This window comes from Tachypleus tridentatus, chromosome 7 (assembly GCF_004210375.1).
Source record: "Tachypleus tridentatus isolate NWPU-2018 chromosome 7, ASM421037v1, whole genome shotgun sequence".
Classification (NCBI taxonomy): domain Eukaryota; kingdom Metazoa; phylum Arthropoda; class Merostomata; order Xiphosura; family Limulidae; genus Tachypleus; species Tachypleus tridentatus.
The window spans coordinates 155,274,021-155,298,080 of NC_134831.1; the positions used below are offsets into that span (position 1 = coordinate 155,274,021).

The window sequence follows — 24,060 nt, forward strand, 5'->3', positions numbered from 1 at the left end:
CCTCAAAGCCAAAACACACCAAACTACTCTTGAAGCTTAAGACTTTTGGAGATATGTCCATTCAGGTATGTATTCATACCACACTGAACACATCTCAGAGTTATTGCTGAAAGGGATCTCCTTACATCCCAAAGTCGGAGATTTTCGCAGGTCTCTCCAATGAAGGAGTTTCAGCTATGCATCATATCTCTTCTCACAAAGATGAGGTACTTTGGCCTACCTAATTTGTCATTTTGATGTTCACATCTCCATATTGCCCTACATCTGTGAAGGTTGGTGACTTACATTGTAAGGTTTGGCTCTATATTCCTAACCTTCACCAATGTTTCCAATACTAGTAGGTTTGGTCACACTAAGGCCTCTTGCCATTGCTCTTTGTGCTGCATCCATTGTGGTGGCAGATCTGTGTGAACAAGAGCTTCACTGAATCAACTTAGATATCTCCTATCTTTCTTGTTCCCTTTCTTGTCCCAAGTGGACCAAGGAGAAAGAAATTCAGTGCTCAAGGACTGTTAACAATATATCCTATCCTGAGGCATGGTAACTTTTGTTTTTCAAGAAGACAAAGACATACATTGTCACCCTCCTCTCTATCACACCAGTGGGTGTATAGATCGACACTTTTGTGCCTCCTGAAGAGTCTTTTCCTCTTATCTTCAGAGTTTGTTGCCCTCTGTGAAAAAGGGAATTGATAGGTTCACATTAACTCCTATCTGTGTCTCTGCCTCTGTTTCTGATGGCTGCTTGGGTCCCTTTCTGCATTTGCAGAAGGCTGGCTGGAATGTTATTTCAAGTGGTGAAGATAGCTTCACAAAGATCATGCACTGTTTAGAATTGATGTCCATTTCTATAGACTTTCCTTGCCATCCACCCCCAACATTTTCAATGGGGTTCAGTTCAGGCAAGCATGCTGGATGGTCCAAAAGAATCATATTATTTGCCATGAAAAAGTCTTTTGTCCTGTGAGTATTGTGGATTGCAGCATTGTCCTGCTGAAAAATCCAGTCATTTTCATACAAGCAAGGGCCTTCAGTCAATAAGGATGCTCTCTCCAACATGCCAGTGTATCCAGCAGTTGTTTGACGCTTCTGTATAACCTGAAGCTCCATTGTTCCATGGAAGGAGAAAGCACCCCAGGTCATGATGGAACATCCTGCACTGTGTCATGTAGGAAATGTCTCCAGTGGGATATCCTTATTGTGTCAGTAACGTTGGAAGCCATCTGGACCGTCCAGGTTAAATTTTTTTATTATCAGAGAACAAAACTTTTGTTCATTTTCTACATCCCATGTTTGGTGCTTCTCAGCAAAGTTTAACCTAGCTGTTTCGTGATGTGGAAGGAGGAGTAGCCTTTGAAGACATTTACAGTTTTTAAAGCCTTTCTCTCGTAGATGCCGTTGTATTTTTCTTGAGCTGCATTCTGTGTTCGTGAGGACCTTAATCTAGTTCTACGATTGGCTGGAGTCTTGCTGGACAACTCCTCAAATCCTCCTGCTCAATGCTGGCAAAATTTTGTTGGGCTAACCACTTGAATTCTTGTTCTGTATCCCTCAGTGTCTTTTAAGAAATTTGCAACAACAGTTTTACTACTAAGCTTAATCTTGCCAGCAATGACATGTTGAGAGAGACCTTACTTTTGCAGTTCGATAATTTTGACATGTTCAAACTCTGTCAACTTTTTAGCCTTTTGTTACGTTTTTACCCAATGTAACATAGGAGATGTTAGTGGGAGATGTTGCAAATGCTAATGCTTGAACACAAATGACTAAATTTCATTACGTGTTTACCGATTAATGATTTGTTTCAGTGTGGTCTTAAACTTTTGACCAGCTAGTATTTAGGTTAATTTCATTGTGTTCACATTTTCCCTATTAAATGCTAAAAAAGTTTATTTTTATTTTCTATTTTCTTATTGTCATCTTTCAAAGCTCTACTCAAATAAGTGGTTGAGTCTAACAATGCAAAATGTGTATTTTTTTCTATATGTTCATTGGCCTTAAGATTTTGGCCAGCAGTGTATCTCTCTCTACTTACCCTCACTCCATTATCATTTTTTTTGGAGTGTGGAGAGTGACCCATATGGCAGTGATAACCTTTTCATTATATAACAAGAAACTGGCCATAGTTGGTGCCATCTGACTTGCACCCTCGTGCAAATTAATTGAAACAAATGGTCATTTTATAATATTTTCAGCATGGTGGCTGGTGTAGGCTCGCTGGGCCCGCTGATTTCTTTTAATAGTCATTTTTTCACACAGACTGTATCATTAGCTGTGTTTTGCAGTACAGTCAATCTATATTTGGGATATATGATGAAATTTTGAGGAACATTACAGTCATTCGAAATTGTGTTAGAAGGGCAAGGAGACCAGTCAAAAAACAACTTCTTACCAGCTAAATGAAGAAAAAACGGTATCAGTGGGGTCTGAAATACAAGAACTGGACAGAAGAACAATGGAGGATGGTGTTATTTAGTGATGAGTCATTTATTCATACAGGGTCAAAGAAGTCTGTATGTTTGCAGATCTCCAGGTGAGAAACTTTGAGAATCTCACATCAGTCAGTTCATAAAACATCCCTTGAAGAAGCTGTTTTGGGGCTTTTTCAGCTACTATGGCATCGGATGTATCATTGAAGGTATAATGCAAGGACCACAGTACATCAAAGTTTTGCAGAGAAGAGTTGTTCCAGAATTGAAAAAGAGATTTCCAGATGGATCTGGCATTTTTCAGCAAGATCTGGCTCCGTGCCAAACGTCGAAACTCGTGAAGAATTTTATGACTACAATGCGAATAAAGGTGCTGGACTGACCTGGAAACTCTCCGGATTTAAAACCTATTGAAAATCTTTGGGCAATTTGTAAAGAAAGACTTCGGGGAAAAGACTGTACTACAAAAGATAAGCTAATTGAGGCCATAATTGAGTGTGGTACCTCGATCCAAAAATTAATAAAGATTGCAGTCAACTCATGGACTCGATGCCAAAGTGGATTAATGATCTTCTGAAAAATAAAGGCGGTCATATCATGTATAAATTTGAGAGTAATTTTTGGATTCTCAGAAATAAAATGCAAAAAATTGAAAAAAATCATAATTTTTCATCTTGTTTCAATTAATTTGCCCAAGGGTGTATGTGCCATAGTGGAAGTTGGACCAGGCCAACTGCCTCTCTTTCACCATTCACCAGAACTTGTTTCTGCCATCGTCTTTCTGCTATGTATTGACAGCTGACTGTGTGGAAACAGTGACTGACTGTATGGTGCAGGCAGTTTATTGTTCTGTTCTTGTGACCTTCACAAGATTTCCATGGTATCCTTGTCCTTGGTGGAGTCCAGCCTGCCAGGAGGCACAGAAGGTTAAAACAATGAGACTTGGAGATATTCTTATAGTAACCCTCTTTTTCTAACAGCATCATATATTAGTAGGACTGTGCCCATGCTTGGCAGATCAGGCATCAAAGCCAGAAGGAATCTTGGATTAAGTTCATCTCCAGCATGTCTATTTCCATCAGCTCTGCTGTTGTGTGGAACCCTTTTCACTCTTGCACTCAGATGGCTGGAAAGTTGACCATGTACTTGATATTGATAACATCCATGGGGTGAGTTTTCTCATCTTTCCAATTCATTTGCTTCCTCCCCAGGCTTCTAGGTCATCAAGACTTGGGTTGAGAGATTGCCACTTTTGTTTCAGAAGGTGGGTATCTCTGACTACAATTGCTTTTCATGGTCTGGCAGTACATCACTTGAACCCAACAGTATTCATCATGAGATGCTGTGCCATTTATCTCATACCTCTCTTTCTGTTTTTCCGGTTGTGTATAAGTGGACTTGGCAGGTGGACATCTTTCCTGATGCTTGGCACCAGACTATTATACTACCCTTTTCTAAGCCTGGAAAAGATCCCAAGATTTCAAGAAACTCTTGACCTATTGTTTTGACAAGCTGTTTGTGTGAAGCTTTGGAGAGGATGGTCAATGCTCATCTTAGTTAGTTCTAAGAATCAAACAACCTTCTCTCATCCACTCAGTGTGGGTTATGACAACAGCACTCTACCATGCATTACCTGATTCAACTTAAAACATTGATCAGGGAAGCCTTTCTCAAGAGAGAACATCTAGCTTCTGTCTTCTTTGGTCTTGAGAGGGCTTATGACACAATGTGGAGGTACAAAATTTTATGTGACTTCCACTCCTAGAAATTGCATGTCCATTTGTCTGTTTTCATTCAGAATATTTTTACTTTAATATTAAGATTGATGCCATCACTCATCAGCTTCCTTCGACAGTTGCAAATTGTCTAAAGGTCAATGGCTTCCATATTTCATGTTGGTTGTTGACCATGAGGTTTATGAAGTGGCAGCCTAAGACTGCCCTCAATTGTCTTGTATAATGGACAATTGTACACAGTTTTATTTTTCTTTTAAAACCAGTTACATGCTTTTTTTTTTGCTGCCAGCAGGGGTTGCATCCTGATCCTAGGCTTCTGTGGTTCAAGAAGTGAAGTTGTTGGGACTTCTTTTTGAGGCAATAAACATTTTTCATATTTTCTCTTCCACCTCTCTCCAGTCAGTCAATCTTCTATGCTACAGATCTGTTGTGCCTTTGTTAGATCAAAACTGAATTATAGGTCTCTGGTTTATGGGTCAGCCAGACCTTCGACACTTAGTGTTAGGCCTAGTTCACCATCAGTGGATTCGATTCCAGTAATATGCTCTCCCAGACCTTCCAATACCTCTTTTCACTTTTCCAGTGAAGTATAGGAGTCTTTACCACTTACCAGCTCCTAGCCATTAAGGTGCTTAATCATGGAGTCAGTCCTCCTGAATGTACATAATTTCACTTATTTCTTGCCACCAGTCTGTTTTTCTGGATGCTGCTGATCTGGACTGGAATTTTCCATCTATTTTGCAATTTGTCTCTTGTCTTGAGCCCTCCCTGGGTTACTGGTTTGAGTTGGACCAGCTGACATAATCCTTCACATACAAGTGGGCTGGGGGCTTTCTTACTGTGGGCTGGATGTTATATCATTATATTCCAATGGCAATTGGTTTTGGATTTGAATTGACCCTTTACATTGCAGTTAGAACTTCCTGACTTTATCTGGATGTATATTATTTAGGTTTGTTGTTGCAGATTGTGCTGGATTTGTACACCTGATGGTTTAGGTTCTAGAAATAGAGGCTCCTCTTCTCTACTGTTTCTTCATTCTGAGGTGAATTACAGGAGACCCTCCTCCTGTCAGGGAGTGCTTGAGTTCCTCTAGGTGCCACTAGTCTCGACTTGGTTTAGCCTTCTACCTGATGTCTGATGTGCCTACAAATATACGTCTTCCTTAGAGATTTGAAATTGTTACCTTGTTCTGCCCTTTGATTGTAACACCAAATATGTTGAATCCACCTAAGCAAAGAATATATTTGGTTCAGATGTGATGCAGTCCTCCCACAAGTGCTTTCTCCATGGATGCTCTTTGGACACTATTGAAGGGTGCTTCATTAGCTAATTTTACACCAATCCTTCCACTTCTTGAAGGTAAATAATCATATTGCAAGTTAATATTTTCCTACACTGGAATTATATACTTTATAGATACCTTTTTTTTCATACTTTTCACCAATCCTTTGCACTTTCATTGTCATTTTTCCTGCCTAATTTCAAAGTGAAGGCTGGGTTGCACAAAATTAAACTTACCTGTATCTCTAAAGTTTGGTGGCAAAAAGATAACACAGTATGTCAAATTGAAAATATGTCCAATAGTATAACTATGGGAATCCATCAGAGGATTTGGCACTTTTATATATTTGACTTGTATAACACCTGGAAATTATATTAATTTTCTGGAGAGCACACCTCAGACTCTCTAAATTGTGCTGACAAACAGAGTATAGGAACTGCTTTTAACAAATCTGTGCTTTCACTATCAAATCTGCATGTCTAACCAAGCATCTTAACTTTTTAACTCCTCCCTATACTGCTTTCCATTATCATTTTTGTCATGGAAGGGTGTAACTAAACATTAATTAGTAACAGAATCAGAAGTGTGGGCTGTTTTCAACATCTTTTTAACTCTTTTGAGCATGTTATATACATGGAACCATATAGAAATTTTATCTGTTTGTAATGTGATTAGCACTTGAAGATTTTTTCCTCCTCAAGACAAATGAGCCCATGTCAATATATTTTTGTATTATTTTCGTTCTCCTTCTAAAATGCCTTTTTTTTCTTTGATTCAAGGAGTCTTCTGTCATTGCTTGTGGCTATTTCCCCATTTCCCTTCTTGGATTCTTAATTTCAGGAATTTCTTTTAACCACTTGAGTAACTGAACCCCTGTTTCCTGTAATACACTAGTGTTCATTTTTCCTGTCTTACCATTTCTTTCATTACTTATCTTCTCTTCATCTTCGATATGAAATTCTACACCATGACTGGGAACTAAGTCATTTCTCTTCTGTTACCTTGACCAGGGTTTTGTCTTTTGCCTTATTCCTACTTCCTTGGTTTCTATATTGTTGGGGCATTTTGAGATGTGGCACTTTTTTTTTTCTCTATCATTTGTCTTACCTAATGATATCTTGGCAACTTCGTCTGACCTCCCTTCCCCCACAAACTATGGCTGAGGCTGCTCAAGGGGTTCTTTGTTTGTTTATTGGCCTCTTGTCTATCCCAACTTTATGGATCCATTTCTGTTCCTTGACCTTGTGAACCTTCCATCTATATCTCTTCCTGTTTTTTTGTCTCTCTGCTGCTTTTCATCCCTTCTGCTCATCTAGATTGATCTCTTTGAACATGTTTCATAACATTTAACTATTAGTTAGGAACAGGATTAGAAGTGTGAGCTGTTTTTGAGATTTAATTAGCTGTTTGAACATCTTATTACAATTTGTACTCTAGTTTATTCAAAGGTATTCTTGAAATGTGATTATTTTTACATTTGATCAGCTGTTTTAACACTGCATTATACAATTTACACATTAACTAATAATAGAATTAGAAATTTGAGCTCTTAGTATTTTATAAATTTTGAACATTTAAGTTGTAACAGAATCAATTAAATATCAGTTGTTTGAATATGTTTTATACAATGTAAATCTTAGTTTTAATAGAATTGGAAGTTTGAGCTATTTTTGATATGTTATTATGTCTTTAAACATGTTTTGTATAATTTTAAACATTGGTTGGTTATAGTATCAGTTAGAAGTATGAATTGTTTTTGTTATAAGCAAGTTAATTATTAGTAGGATCAGTTGAGAGTTTTAGCTGTTTTTCATATAAATAAGTTTTACATTTTATAGACCTGTATCAGACAACCTCATTGTTTTTTGTAGGTTGAAGATTTGGCAGTTGTTATTGCAAATACCAAGAAATCGAGATGTCTTTAAAATGTTGTCAATTCAAGGTCATCATAAAGCATTTTTATCACTAGATCAACAGTATCCAGTACCAAGTGGTGTCCTTCGTAGAGCTTTCCACAGGTATTCATAGTTTGTGCAATGCATCTGAATACTATTCTGTGTATACTATATAGAGCCATTGCATGTGCTACATTGATATACTGGATGTTATCAGAGGTGGTTTTTGTTGAGCAGTTGAAACATTTTTTTCGTATGATAAAATTTGGTGTATCAGAATATAATATTATTTTATCTGAATTTTTGAACAGCAGAGGAAGAAAAACATTTTATAAATTTCTGATGGTATGCATAGTAAGTCTTAATAGTTGAGCATAATGCATATTTACTGATATCATAAAATTCCTAGTATGCATTTCTTAAATGGGATTAGAAAAACTTTAGAAGTTGTGTGCAGTACAAGTTAAGCTTAAAACATATTAATAATTAACTTTAGTCAAAAGCAAAATACATAATAGATCTGAAATAAACATATAAGTTATAAATTAATGAAGTCTATCTTGTATAATAAATGAGTATAAGTACTTAATGTTGTAAGTTAATGAACAAGAAAAATAATTATCTTATAAAGATTATAATGCTTTGAATCACAGTTTGGGCACCTTTGTTTTAAATAATACAGCTTATGAGATAAATCTTAAATTCATATTATTTTGTTACAATGGAATATATTTATTTTAAATATTGTGACTTACAATATAAATGAATCTTTAAAGAAAAGTGAAGTGTATGATTTTTTTGTTATGCATAGTTGAAAGTTTATCTTATAAGTATGTTTGTTATCATGTTTTACTAGATTACTTTTCCTGGATAGTAGTGTAAATTTATTGTAAGATTTTGATGTTATGTACAGTGAGTTTCTCTTAATTTGTATTTGCTGTAATTACCACAAACTCTTACCTTTACTATGCAGTATCTATACATAATAGGAGTTCAAATTAGAGCATATCTGTTACCTAACTTATAATATATTAGTGTAATGCACGTTTTCTTAGCAATGTTGTGATCTTTATGCTACATATAATTATAACTTAGGCTAAAGCACAGTTTTTGCTGTTTTTACAATATTTTTTAAATGATTTTGTAGAATAACATTTAATTGGGTAGTTGGCTTGTTTGAACAGTCATCTTTTTACCAACTACCATACATGTTCTCTGCAAATATACAACAGTCAGTTTTAATATTTTGTTGGAAAGAAATGTTAGTATTGTATGAAAAAGTTCTAATAATTACTTACAAGAATATGGCTATGTTTATATATTTGCTAGGAAACTTACCCTATTTCATGTACATTTACTTTTCGGTTTTATTTCCTTTCAAAAGCTATAGAAGTACTGAAATATAAAATAAAATATTATATTATGTTTATTATTCATTAGAGTGAGACCTTTGATATATGAAACATGTAACAGTGTCAGTTTTTACTAAGGTATGGAAGCTTATAGTATGTTGTGATGATGTAATAATTAATTGACAAACAATGATTTATAAGCATTTACTATACTCAGAATAATATAGTGATAGAACCTAGAACATTTTTAGCTTCTGCTAAACTGTAAGTGTTCAAAAATAATCCCCAATTTTATTCATATAAAGTGTTGCACAACGTGTTAACAAGTTGAAACTGTGATTAAAAAAAAGTTACAGTTTTAAGAGCCACCACAATGGACATCTGCATAAACATTTTGAAGTTAGAAGTCCAGTTATACCTAAAATATCTATAACTTGCTAAGAAGTGAACCCCTGAAGATTGAAATAGCCTAGACTGCATCAACTGGCATCAACTTAGATCAGTCAGCAGTGCAGAAGAAAAAAGAACCAATTCAAACAAGTTTCTTGTATAAAACACCAGAAAGAATAGGTGAAAATCTTCCAACCTGCTGACCTTCATTTTTCTATCTGAAGTTTCTTGAGTGAGCCATGAACTGATAATCAGGTTTCTGTGTTAAATTCAGGTTTCAACTTAAACCTAGAACTATACCTGTGGAACCAAGTTTTGCTACCACAGAATCAAACATTAATCATTTAACTTTGAATCTCAATGAAATAGAAAAAATTGAATTAACACACTTTAAACTTTCAACATATTAGGACATAAACCTAAAACTCAAGATTAACAGCAGTGAAGTCACCACATTGAAAGAATTAAGATATAATTAGAAGATGTGTAAAAGGAGATGCAACAGAATCAGTTGTAGATAAAATACATTTAAGGGTCTGCACCTTACTAAAGACTGATTTTATTTCTTGCTCAAAGGTGACCATACCAGCAAAATTTCTATGAACATTAATAAAATAGTTAAAGGTTGCCCTGTTTTAACTACTAACAAAAATAATTTATTTTATCTCCCCTATAAAACCCCTATACTCATAAGCACTTTCCAAAGGTGGACCTTTTTTCTTTGGGGATTAACTGGAGATGGTGTAACTGAATGGGTATTATTAGTAAATGTGTTAATACCCACACAAGCTGTCCTGAGATACATCTTGATCATTTTCATGATTAAAATACGTTACTTGTAGATGATGAGAGTTTCTTCAAAATAAATAGAAAAAAAGTTGACTGTAATTACTGCAGGTTTCTTCAAGATAATTAAAAGCAAGTAAGTTATAGCTAGTGCCAGTTTATTCATGATAACAGAAAAGCAACTAAGCCATAACTAGTGCAACTTTCTCCAGGATAAGTGAAAAATATGTTGTACTTGGTTTATGCTACAGGCGTTTTTAACACTAAACTACATGGCACAGTTTTCTTAGGAGGCCTGTCTGTAGTTATCAGTTAGAAGTATGGAAATTGCACTAACATCAGTGACATCATTAAGGTCACCTGGACTTCCAAGATCTGTTTTTTGTATATTTTTCAGTGTACTATTATCAAGTGTGCCTCATTTATGGTACAACACAGCTGAAAATGAGAGAGTTATTTAAAAATGTGTGTGAGACATTTCGCATTACAAATGGTCAAGAAATATTATACTTAAGTGTTGTTGAAGTGAAACAAACTGACTGAAAAAGAAATGTTAAGTAGATAAATTTCTAAAGACAGGCATGGAAAATTAGCATAAATAAATAGTAAGAATATGTAAAAAAGTTAGAGGTAAAAATAGATATTATAATATGCAAAATAAATAAAGATACCCTTGTTCACTCAAAAGTGAGTTATATTGCACCAAATAACTGATTTTTTTTCTATATCAGAAAAATTATTTTAGGACTTTTTCCAAAAGGAGACTTTAGGAAATAGTGAATTGCACTTTGTTTGAACGAGGGTCTGTTTTCCAAAAGCAGGCAACAGTAACTTCAGGACTTAGTGAATTACAGAAGTGATTTACACCCCATCAAATAATGGTTGCCATCTATGTAATAAAGCTTGTTGTCAAACCTTTAAATTTATAAAAAACCACTGGCTCTTTTTCTTACAAACATAACCAGTGAAACTTTAAAATTTTTGAAGCAATTATTTGCATATCACAAAATACCATTTACATTATACAGTGTAAAAATGCAATTGCCAGCATGTAGGACATATCCAAATGACTCTCACAGAAAAGTTCAACAATTATAAGTCTTCTGTTAACACCAAGAAAAAAGGTGTTTCTGTTGCTCAACATAACAAACCCAATCATTCTATTGATAACATTACTCTCGTCAACATTGAAACCAACTTTAGAAGTAAAGTTGATCAATAGAAAAAAGAAGCTTCTTGGATTTCCAATTTGAATACTGTTCAATCTTGTGGAATAAATGTAGATCCTTCAATTAGTGATCTTTGGTCATTGGTTTGTTCTTGTCAGAAATTTTTTGTAAACTCTATTTTTATCCATAGTCTTTTCACATATATTTACTGTTTATTTGTGACAATATTCCATGCCTGTCTTTAGAAATTGGTCTGCTTAACATTTCTTTTTATGGTTAATTTCCCTGTATAACCTTTATTTTATTTTAACACTTAAGTATAGTTTTTATTGTTCATTTGTAAAGCAAAATATCTCTAACAACTTTTAAAATAACATTCTTATTTCCAACCATATTGTATTGGAAATGAGACATACTTAACAACAGTACATTAAAAAATGTATAAAAGTATTTTGGGAAGCTCAAGTGATGCTCGCGACATCACTCATTTAGTTACAATATCATTCCCAGTTTACCCCGTGAAGAAGAAAAATCCATCTTTCAAAATCACTTTGGCTCTAGGATTTTTATTTTATGTTAAGACTTCTTGAACCTACATGTTTTTCTGACAGCATTAATTCCCCTTTTTTTTTATGCTTTTCCCAAAATTCAGAAAGGTAATATTCCTATCAGGCCTATAATGTCCAGCATATGGTCACTAGTACAAAACATTTCTAAATTCTTAATCAATAAATTAAATTCTCTGCTTGAAGCTAACCATTATTCTCTTAAAATATCTAAACTTTGTACATAAAACCACAGACTTCCAATTAAATGAAGAAGAGATCTTGTGTCTTTCAATATAAATACTGCATGATAAAGACTCATTTTAAGTATGAAGACCAGTTTTATAAACAAAATAATGGTTAGAAATTGGATCCACCCTTCCCCCTCTACTTAGTAACTTTTTGTAAGTATGTACTACAACTATTTGGGAATAGTTTCACATACATCAAGAAATCTGGTCAAGCCCCCCCCCCACCACCACCAAAAAAAAAAAGTTGCATCATCATGCTTATAAATCATTATTTGCAAATTTTTTAGTTATTTGTACTGCAACATTTCTCAGTGTTTTGAAAAAAATTATAACTTCAGTTTTGAATCGATTTAGAACTCTCTCCCTACTTGTCAATTGGAGCCCTCTTCTAGCTGAAGTGACCTTTCTGCCCTATCTGGTTTTTCCTTTTGTGAAACTCTTTCATTCAGACCTACTTGTTTGTTTTGAGATGGTGGCCACTTTCCTCTGTAAGTTTATGCATTTTTAATTGAAAATCCATTATGCTACATTTATTTACATTTTTTTGTTTATTAAATAAAATTAGGTTTCATATACAGTACAGTTGTGGGATACTTTGTTTCTGCAGAGTAATACTAATTACACCATTTGTAGTACTACATTTTATCTCCAGCAGTAAATAGCTGTATTGAAAATTTTGATTTGTTTTATAAATGTAGTTGCAGAGAACTGGTTTCAAAGCTACATTAGTTTTTGGAGATGTGCTGTGAGTGTACTGTTTCCCTAACTGATGTAATTATATGTTAAGAAACTCTAGAATGTTTCTTAATAAATTTAACTTTATTTTATTCCTGCAAGCTTTTGGCTTTCAGCTGTTGGTGCAGCCTTCAGCTACAGGATATGGACAATGTCTTAACAGGCTTTGGAAAAAAAGACAATATCTCACCCAAATATTTTTGATATAATCTACCTTTTTTTTTTTTTTTTTTTTATTTTTTTTAAGACATCTTGAAAGTTTTTTGTTTGCAATTTTAGGTTTGTTTCTTTTAAAGTGATAATTTAATTATGTCAGAAAAATTATTTCAAAAGAATGTTTGTTTCCAAATCTAATTAGGTAATTTGTTAATTATAGCTTGTATTTTCCAAGATGAGAAATTACATGTTGTTGAAAAAGTTTGGCACTTTATTGCACAAAATTGACATCTGATTAGAGAGAAATGGTTCTATTTCAATGAAACAATTGTCAAACACATATTTTAGTCAAATACAAAAGACTAAAATGTTTTAAAAATGATTGGAAAATTTAAAAGACAAGTGTATATGAAAAAGCAATTTTGTGTCAACACAAAACAAAAAATATAATGATTCAATTCATATGAAGAAAAGATTAGGGCAGTTGCCCACAATTGAAACATTGTTCAAAAAACTTCTTGAATATTTGTAAAAATTAGAAAAAATTTTGATGGTCAACTTCATTTGATTACCATATTCCAGTCTTGTAATTTTAATTTTTCACAAAGTATGCATCTTATGCTTTATCAAAGATTAACCCAAATATGACCTTAGAAGGTTCAAATGTTGTTCTCTGCTTTAATTTGGTAAAAGTGTTAATACCCATACCAGCTGACCTGAGATACATTTAAATGAAGATCTTTGTACATGCATCTCTGAATGCATGTGTGTTTTATATGTATGACCAACACAAAAGTGCTCCAGTAGAACACTTTCTATACAAACATGGAACCTCAAAATCAGAAAACTAAAACCCATTTAAAGTTTTTATCTTACAATAAAAATATTTTAAAGAGAGAGGGAATATATAAAAGCTATATTCATTAACAAAAAGAAATACAAAAATGAACAAAGACAATGGATGGTACATTTAACTAAACTACCATAATTCCATTCCAAAAACAAAACATCATAGTAATATACTTGACACTATTACTTACAGTTTAATCCTTGTGTATTCTGGAGTATCATAAAGTCTTGCAATTTGTTTTTAACATTGCTAGTAAACTTTATCTTTTGCATTTATTATTGTTTCTTAGCAGCTTCTATTTTCCATTTGTGTGTTCTTTTTAGCTACTTATAAAACATATAGTAGTTCTCTTTATTTTTATAACTGTTATATCATATACAAGTATAGCATTATAGTTAGCATTAGAAGTATATTAATAGAAGAACCTATATGTTGTTAGATTCGTGTTGCAGCTGACTTTAGAAATAGAACAGTAAAAATAATTTTATAATTTAATGAATACTGTATCAAACAGTTGCATATATTAATCCTGATGAAGCCACAAAAGTGAAACATTAGTTAAAATAAAAAAAGTATTTTGTGTGTGTATATGTGTGAGTAATATATGGAGTAGAGGTCATTACAGTATGCACTCAAATTTTGAAAAATTGTCTTTCTGACCTGGAGCTTCAACTTTTATATTTTTGGTTTCTTTTCATGTGAATTGGTTCTCACTTCTTTTGCAATGTGAATATTCTGGCTTTCAGTATTTTAGAGATAAATCTTTGATTTTGTTTTTACACTTCTAGAATTAAAATGAATTTCAGTTAGGTACAACCATCCTTTCCACCTCACTGCAAACAAAATTTTATTATGACTACAACTTGTAATGAAATCTAATTTATAGCAGGAAAACAGAACTTGTGTAATATATCCCCTGATGCTTGTGCAATAAGTTGTGTAGAAGAGTGAAATATTTCCTCTGAGTGATGCATGTTGTTCATTTGGTAAAGGACAGCTGGAAATTTTTGCTGGCTGCTTGAATTCAAACTCAGCTAGAAAAGTGTTTCAGTATCTTGGAGATGAGTACCTGTTTTTAATCCTAAAAATAAATTTCTTCAAGAAATATACATTTATAAAATATTTTCTCAAGACATAAGCATGTTCTGATAAACGTTTCATCATTGGTGTCATTGATGGTGATTTCACGGGTAATTTACTTCTGATCCAGAGCTGTTATTATTGAAAGTTAATGTTTTTTACCTAAAAGTTGTAATACTGTACTATACTGCATGTAATGTGTGTTAGTATTACTGACCCAAATTGCAGTGTTTTGTTGTATTTCCTGAAACAAGTATTGTTGTTATTCTTCCATAAGTGTAATATTATACTATAATGCAGGTAACTGGTGTGAAGATTGGTGTCTCTTTCTTCCTTATCCTCCTATCAATATACTAAATGTAGCTGAGAATGTTTTAGCTTACCATGACAAAGATCTCCTACTCCATTATGTCAGGCATGGAATTACTGGAGAGGTATTGTACAGAAAGATATTTTTATGAAATAAGAAAGAATGGCTGTTAGTTTTAAATTACTATAAACTAGTTAATTTCCTTAGTATAATATTTATTCTGAGTTTAAGTACTTACAACAAGATTGTGGCAATCAGATATTACTCATTTTTATGGTTAGTAGCCTATACAATTACCCATGTTTAATTATTCATTAGATACTTTTTTTTCATTATTAGATGGTTATAATTACTAACTAATTTTTATCACACATTTTAAATATTAATCTGCTTCTATCTTAAAAGAAGTCTTGAGGAGGACCTGTTCTTTGGTCATATGAGCCAGTTATTGTGGATTTTAATGATAGAGGAGAGACTGCTTTCCTGTTCACTCATCTGGGGCATTGCTCATAATCACAGTTTTGGGTGTGTTTACAGTATAAAATTATTAGTCTAATTCGAATGTTTCTTTTATACTAACTGGAATTTGATTAAAAGCAGGTTAGGAGATGTGTATAATTTGTATTTTAATATTATATATATATATATATAATATATATATTCAGAATTTAGCATGTTCCTCTTACAGATATTTAATCAATATTTATTTATGTCAATAAAAGAATGGGATAATATCTTTGCTGAAATAACACCTGTCAAGAAGATTAATGGTGAGAAATTAATTTTGTTTTTCTGTATGTGAATCAGGTTTACATCTGGCCTCTGCTTTACACAATGTTTTCTGAGATTATGGAAAAGGATCAGTGGTTGCAATTATGGGATCACATTTTTTCCAATCCACCATGTTTCCTGTTATATTTGTCTGTAGCTTTGAATATTGTAGAGAGGAAGAGGCTAAGTGTCCTTACTCATTCTGACCAGATCAAAGTAAGTTCTTTTACATTGGTCTATAGCTTTCAATATTTGTCCAGGAATAGATTAATTCTACTTATTCATTCTTAGTAAATGTTGAAATTTTCTTTGAAAATGCAACTTTCCACTAGTTTTTACCAGATTAATGTTTTCTAAAACATACTTTCCATCTACGGACACTATAGCTATTTCTCAATCTCCAGGTTTTCTACTGTTTGCTCATATAAGTATTGAGAATGCTTACCCCAGTCTTTTTTACCCCACTTGAATGTCTCAGGCAAATTTTAATTTCAACTTCACCAACTTCAATGCATCCTCTATCTATAATATGATATAAGTGGCAATATAATATAATATGTTTAAGAACAAAAAAGGACCTATTGATTCATCTCAGTTGTCCCATCCTCAAAAACTACTATTAAAAAAATTAGTCAGCCCTCACCATTTATATATCTATCAAGCTTTCTTTTAAACTCACTCAAATTTACTGCCTCCACAGCATCTGAGTGCAACCCATTTCATAGGTAAACTACTATCCTATTTAAAAAATAAAATTTTCTTAACTGAAGATTGTTTCTACCTTGCCTAAATGTATATTTGCATCCCCTAGTCCTGTAATTCTCACTGTCAAGTACGAAAAATGTGGATGTATCAATATTATCAATTCCTTTTACAATCATAAACACTTTGATCAGATCTCCTGAAAACAAAACAGTTTTAAGGGTCTTAATCTCTCCTGATATGACAAAACCTCCATCCAAGTTACCATTTTAGTAATCTTTTCCTGAATCAATTCCAATAATCCAGTGCCTTTGCCAAGTAAGGTAGGGAGTCCAAGACTGAACACAATACTCCAAATGTGGCCTAATTAGTGACATATACAATGAAACTGTAACCTCTTTAGAGATGTATTTAATATTTCCAGAGATACAACCTAAAATTCTGTTTGTTCTACCACTACCAACAGCACACTGCTTGGATGGCTTAAGATACTCATTAACCATTACACCAAAATCCTTTTTCATTCATAACACAGGTTATTCTCATCCAAATTATACTTATAATTCCAATTATGATAATCCACATGCAATATCTTACATTTATCTTAATTTAAACCCATTTACCATTTATTTGCCCAACTCATTAAATGACCTTAATCATTATACAAAGGAGCAACATTCACTTCTCAGCAGTCAACACTTAAAATCTTTATCGTCAGCAAATTTAAGTAATTTATTGACTTTTCCTTCATCTCTGTTATTAATGTAAATGAAAAAAGCAGTGGTCTCATGACTGAGCCCTTAGGTACACCACTTGCAACATTAATCCAGTTTGACTAATCTTCATTTCTAACAACCCTCTGGTTTCTTCCATTAAGTCACTCTTCTATCCTGTTAGTTAACTTAATACCACTCCTATAGAAAAATGTTTTACAAGCCTTTTATGTGGCACTTTGTCAAAAGCTTTCTGAAAATTCAAGTCACCAAATCTACATATCAAGTAACATAAGTAATATAAGGCAGGATTCTTCCTTAGTAAATCCATGTTAACTATCTAATAAAATTCTCAATTTTTTGAATAATTTTGCAAAAAGTATCTTTTACCAGACTTTCCAAAACTTTCTCACAACTGATATAAGACTAATAGGTTTCTAACTACTGGTACATGGTACAACCTCTGTTACCTCTCTTGAAGATAGGAGTGACATAAGCTAACTTCCAATCTGTTGGATTTTGTCCACTATTAAAGGATTTGCAAGAAGTTGTGGCAAGTGGCTCACATATCCAATCCTTGACCTCTTTTAAAATGCTCAAGAAAATATTATTTGGCCCAGGAACTTTCTTGTTTTTTAAACTTCTAAGTTTTATTTTACTAAGCTCAGAAGCTATGCAGTTGTCTTGTTTAATCTTGTTTTCAACTATCAGTTTTTCAAGATAAGAAATACTGCCTAAATCTTCATTAATAAAGGCTCAACGAGCAGAACTTAATAACCTAACCATTTCTTAAGTATCAGATACAAGCTTTCCTTTGTCATCTCTCAAGGATCCTATCTCCATTCTAACATTTTGTTTACCCCTAATGTACTTAAAAAATGCTTCCTGTTAATATTTGTGTTTTCAGTCAAATTGTTTCATACATCCTTCTGGATATTCTAACTTCATGTTTGACCAACTTTCTTGATCTTCTGTAATCTTCTATAATACTAGTAAATTTAAATATCTTACATTTGTGATGTGTTTTTATAGTTTTATTTCCCATACCCTTTGTGACCCAACTTGTTTTTTGATGTTTTTTTAATTGCAGCTATCCTTTTATTTTTGTAAGGAATATATTTCTTGAAGACAATTTTTTTTTTAATTTTATACATGTGCTCATTGTCTCCAAGTAACTCAGCTGCACAATTCACAACAGAAAGTTCTTGTTTGAAATCACAACATTTTTTCTGATTTCCATATGCAGCAAAACATCAAACCTAGTACAGCAATGATCAATGTTCCAAGGTGCTCCCCAGTTTCCATCCTCTCAACTATTTCTGTATTAGAAGTTAACAATATATCTAAAATAGCATTATTTCTTGTAGGTTCCTTTGTTAATTGATGAACAAATCCATGTTAAAAGGTTTCTAGAAACCTTTCTCCTTCATTATCAACTCATTAACACCTCTATTTAACTATGTTACAGTGATTCCCATCGTATCAAAATCTTCTATTTTTACATTGCCATAAAGTCATCCATTTTATTTCTTGTGGTTTTAACATTACAATAGTACCAATTATGCCTGTTCTTATAACTACTTTATACTGATTTTCTCTACATCTCAGCTTTGTTTTATGTAGTTTATTTGCCTTCACTACTATCTAGTCCTAGTTTAAAACTTCCTGTACAACTGCATTAATAGTTCTTGTGAACATGCCAGACTGTGTTCTACAAAAGTTTAAACCATCATTTCCAGGTAGTTTTCTCCTCTGAACTAATCCCATAAGTCCAACCAGCTAATCTGCTCATCCTTATGTATTAATTTCAACTTAGCATTTAGCTTATATGACCTACTTAAACTTTCTTCCTCATAATTATTTCTTGGCAGTATCTCTAACACAATTAATTTATGGTTTTTATCAACCTCTTCCACTTCTTATTAGCTCCTCTGACTTGCTCTTTCATATATCATTAGCCCCTATATGCCTTACAAAGAGTGCATCATTGCCAGTCTCCATTATTATATCTCATGGTCTGTCAATTATGTGTTCCACCTGTACCCCAAAGTATCATAACCTTAAATCTTTTCTCCCTATACATTACACAGGTTATTCTTTCTACATGCTGTGTCAAGGAATCAACTTTAACTATAACATTTTTATATTCATAATACTTATTCTTCTCTGTTCCTTTTGCTTTCCCTTCTTCCAGTAGTTCCTCATCTACATAAGTCAAGGGCTGAAATCTGTTACTCAGTAGAATAGTGTCTTTACAATTAAGTTCTTTACTTTTATCTCTAATATTACTCTTTCTAACTTCTTGAATATCATTGTTAATCTTAGTTGATACTTCCTTTGGTCTTAACAGCTAAAGCTCCTCCTGAAGTTCTGCTGTCATTTCTAACAGTTAATACTTCTCTTTATCTATTTCATCAACTTTAATCAGAATAGCTTCCAATTTGTTCTCCAACTTGCAAACTACATATAAATTGAACATCCTCACTATTAACTTCCTTAAAAGTACATTTTCAGAGTTCCCAAATAAATCCAATTTGTTGCACCTATCACATCTAACAAATTGGGAATGCTTTACCTCTCAAGTAGAGTTGACTATTGTATTATTTGTTAAACACTCGATACTATTAAGTACCAGTAGCCTGTTGTTAACACTGTTAAGCCTAAGTTTGACAATTAACAAAGCATGCTATCTGCTGATACTATAGCTATTTCTTGATCTCCAAAGTTTCCACTCTTTGCCTATCAAGACATTGAGAATGCTTGCTCCAGTCTCATACTCCATTTGAATGCCTTGGGCACATTCTAATTTGCAAGTTTCTCCACCAACATCAGTGAATTTTTTGTCTAGTGTACCTAGTATATGATCACTTTAAACATATCAGTTTTATTGGGTTAATTGTACACTTGTGACTGTCTTGAGTTTCATCTGAAACCTATCAACATTCCCATTAGCAAGTTGAGGATAAGTTTGGGATTTTGCTCACAGATACCACAGTCAGATTGTCTTCTTCTGTTCTTTCTTTGCTTTACTGGCTGGTTTCTTGTTGGGATTCATTGGGTACAGATACTTTGTTAGAAAAAGCTTGTTTACCTTTTTGTGCCCTTATGGAGTTATGGGAATCTTTTTTTTCTTCACCCTGTGTTATTTGCTGGAGTTCCTGAGACATTAGAATCCCAAATTGTTACTGCTTATTTATGTTTTTATTATCTTTGGCATCTCATCTTTCTGGCTCTGATTTGAAAGTATTAACCTGTAGTATTTCCTGACTCCCTCCTTCAATTCCCAGATCTGTTTTTCCCATAATAGAGTTCATCCATATTCTTTATGATCTTTGTCTCAGATAAATCAATTACAGTGACATTGGTGACTATCCCTTGGGCAGAATAACAGTAGGAGCATGATTATATGGCTTTCACCAGGGATTCATGGTCACTCCATGTTTTGGCTTCAGGGCTGGTCATTCAATTTACATGACATCCACTATTGTCTGCTCAATCTGTTGTGTTTTCACCTCTAACAGATTCCTGGTGAGTAGAACTTCATTCCCAGGCCATAAGAGAGTTGTTAGTGAAAAGGTAGTAGAGAGAGTTGATCCCACTCTTTTAGGACTTTATTCTTGTCAATTTGTGGTATCCAACAAAACAGGAAATTGGTGTCCAATCATCAATTTCTCTTGACTTAACCAAATTTTAGATCCTCCTTGTTTCACAGTGGAATCTTTTCTCACCCAACAATGGTGGCATTTTGCACCAGGATTCTGGATGGCAGAGTTCATTGTTACTGACACTTATCTCCATACCCCCATAGCAGAATCTTCCTGAAGGTTTAATAAATTCATGCACAAGAGTCAGGTGCTACAGTTTTTGTCTCTTTCATTTGTACCTTATGTTCTCTGCAGAATTGTTCAAGGTTTTTCTCATCACCTGCATTCTGTGGGCCTCTGTGCACATCACTATTTGGATAACTGGCTCCTTCCCATCAACTAGAAGAAGAACAACATTGCCAGATCCTCCTTTCATAAGTTACAAAAGTGAACTTTCTTATCAGATTGGAGTAATCTATTTTGTTACTGATGAAATATCTCATCCATTTGAATGTTTTTCAATACTCATTTAAGTTATTCCCAACCAACCCCTCTCAGGCTTCAAGTCATAGAAAGAACTATCAGGCTTTTACTTCTGTCTCCTTTTCCTACTGTGACAACAGTTCTCTCTCTTTGGGGGATATGAACATCTCTTAAGCCTTTCATTTCTTTGGGACAAGCACATGTAAGGTTCTTTCAGTGGTTACTGCATAACCTATGGATCATGCATTTTGAGCCTGTCTAATTACTCAGGAGCCAACATCATTGATCGTGAATGGTGGCTGGATCAGAGCAACACTACTATTGGGGTACTCATTCCATCATCTCATCCTGAGATCCATTTGTATGTAGATGCATCTCTTCAGGAATGGGGGGTTTATCTTTAAGGTAAAGAGTTCCAGGGTACTTGGATAGAATACATTCTTGAACTTCTTGCAGCACATCAGACAATGATTTGAGGTTTGTCTCTCTTAAGGGGGGGAAAAATGTCATGATACATTCTGACAGTTCTACAGTTGTATCTCAGAATTCTTGTTAAGAAGGCAGACATTTTCAAGACCTTTGTTTCATACCTTAATCTTTTCTACTGGGCTCATTCCTAGCATATCAGTCCTTTAACATGTCATATTCCAGGAGTAATGGATTTAATTGCTACATCACAAGGTTTTTCATTGGATTTGCTTTCACTTCGGTCTCCAAGGATTGATGTCTGTGCAACTTACTGAAATTTCCAACTGCAGTTGTTTTGATCTCCATATCTTATCTTCAAGTACTGGCAGTAGATGCATTCAGTCAGTTCTGGACAGGTTAAGATTTTTTGCCCTTCCCCAAATTTAGTTATTGCCCCAGGTTCTGACTGGTTCATTCTACTCCCTATTGAGTTCTTGTGGTTGCACCTTATTGGATAACTTAGGTGTGGTTTCTGCTTCTTCAGTTACGTACAGAAGTGTTCATCTCTACCTCTTCCATATTGAAATTTGCTGCTGAGAAAATCTTGATCAGACATTCTCCATTCAGATGTCTGGAAACTCAATTTTCATGTTTGGAAATTATGCAATCCTTTTCCTGTCATAAGGGTTTAAGTTCTGAGGAATCTTTATACTTAACTAGATCTCTGTGTCAGCCAACTACAAGCATTTATCAACAGAAATGTTATATTTATCAGTTGTGTATTAAAAGGAATTTAAAATCTCTTCATCCAAAAATATTTATCCCATTTTCTATCTTGGGTATTTGAGGAGGGTCTTGCTTCATCTACAGTGGCTTTATGTAAGACATCCTTATCCACTATTGTTAGGTATTCTAAATATTGGATGGTTTTTGAATCCCCAGTTCTATTAGGTCTACTAAAATCATTTTGCATTCTTTGGCCCAAACAACCTTTTCAATTATCGAATTGGGGTTTAACAGTTCTACATGTGTTGTCTCATCATCTTTTTGAACTTTTAGCTTTTCCTACTGTGACAACTATAACTTACAAGAATAGTAAATTTTAGTTTTTGTTCTAATTAGCCTATGGATGTCATCTATTAGAGTTGTTTGCAATTTACGTGCATAGAACTCATTATCATTCTACATTTGCCTTGTTTTAACCTAAGTCTTTTCATCCCAGGACTCTAGCAACCAGGGAAGGGGAAAGATCCTTCTCACCAATCCAATTGCTATCCATTTCTCACCTTTATGGTTGCTTCAGTCTTAATTGCTTATTATGTTCCCTTAGGGCCCTCAAGTGTTATGTATCTTTTACTAACTTAATTTGAGGTGCTAGGAACTGATTGTTCATCCATTGCAATCCTTCTATTTCCTTTGACTTATCTCCTATTTTCCTCCCAAAGTAGCTTTACAAATTTATTCACTTGATCTACAACGGATTATTGTTACAGGAGAAGAATGTTTGGTGTATCACATCTTGCCAGATTTGTCATATCTCTGTCATTAGCCACCCAATTAACTTGCTGTCTGGAAGACATTGCATGGGTTGGTATGTGGACTACTTTTAATACTTTCCTATTTCCTTACTTACATGATCTGGCAATTTACTTCTCAGAAGGTTTCTGACTACCCCCTATAGCTATTGTAATCATATCTGTTAGACTTAAGCCAGAGGTGAGTATTTTCCTTAGCCATATACACTTTTATTTCAAGGTTTCTTTAATTTTTCACTAGATCCCACTCTATTTCAACTAGCAACTACTTTTACTATAACTACTACAGGTTACAACAGGCTTGGTTGAAATGAGGTGTTCAAAAAAAAGCAATCTATGTGCCTACTGGATGGTATTACTTTATTATAGACTGTCACTCACAGATGATCACAAGTAAAGCTAAAGGGGGATCCTGCCCATTCTGGTTGATCTTCAGGTTAAATAAATCAGGATTGATTTGCTTTTAAAAATGTAGGAAACTTGGTACACCTCCTGTAGAAATTCTACAGTACTGTTCCTAAGTACTGTTTCCCTATTACTAATAGAGCTTGGGAGTCTTTACCACCCTTTATTTTTAGTTGCTGGAGTGACAGATAGAGGATTTTTCTCCACAGTGTTCATTTGTGTTCCTCCACTCTTGGAGAGAGGGTGAAGTTGGGGGCCCTCCAACTAGGGTTCCTGGATGTTTTTTCCAAATGTCAGTATGAGTGGCACCAGCTTCTGTGAGAGCTTACTTGTAATTCCAGTCCAGATTTGACCTGAAGCTATCCAGTTGGGAAGTGCATGACCCTTGTCATTAATCAATGTCAGTTTGGTATATTGTCATTGAAGGTGGTTCACTATCTCATAATCCTCAGGTCCTTCTTAGGTCCTTGGGTGAGCACAAGTTCCATGTT

General features: G+C 33.9%; 1 protein-coding gene across 7 annotated transcripts in view; it reads left to right on the forward strand.

The window, feature by feature from the left end:
* LOC143256962 (TBC1 domain family member 31) overlaps positions 1 to 24,060 on the forward strand; it is a 66,853-nt gene that overhangs the window by 32,659 nt on the left and 10,134 nt on the right. For 6 of the 7 annotated variants that reach the window (XM_076514899.1, XM_076514901.1, XM_076514900.1 and 3 more), the window contains 4 exons: positions 7,321 to 7,467; positions 12,192 to 12,325; positions 14,959 to 15,092; positions 15,776 to 15,955. In XM_076514899.1, coding sequence (XP_076371014.1) covers positions 7,321 to 7,467; positions 12,192 to 12,325; positions 14,959 to 15,092; positions 15,776 to 15,955 — 595 coding nt within the window. The remainder of the gene's footprint in view (positions 1 to 7,320; positions 7,468 to 12,191; positions 12,326 to 14,958; positions 15,093 to 15,775; positions 15,956 to 24,060) is intronic. The other variant, XM_076514906.1, reaches the window with a different exon arrangement.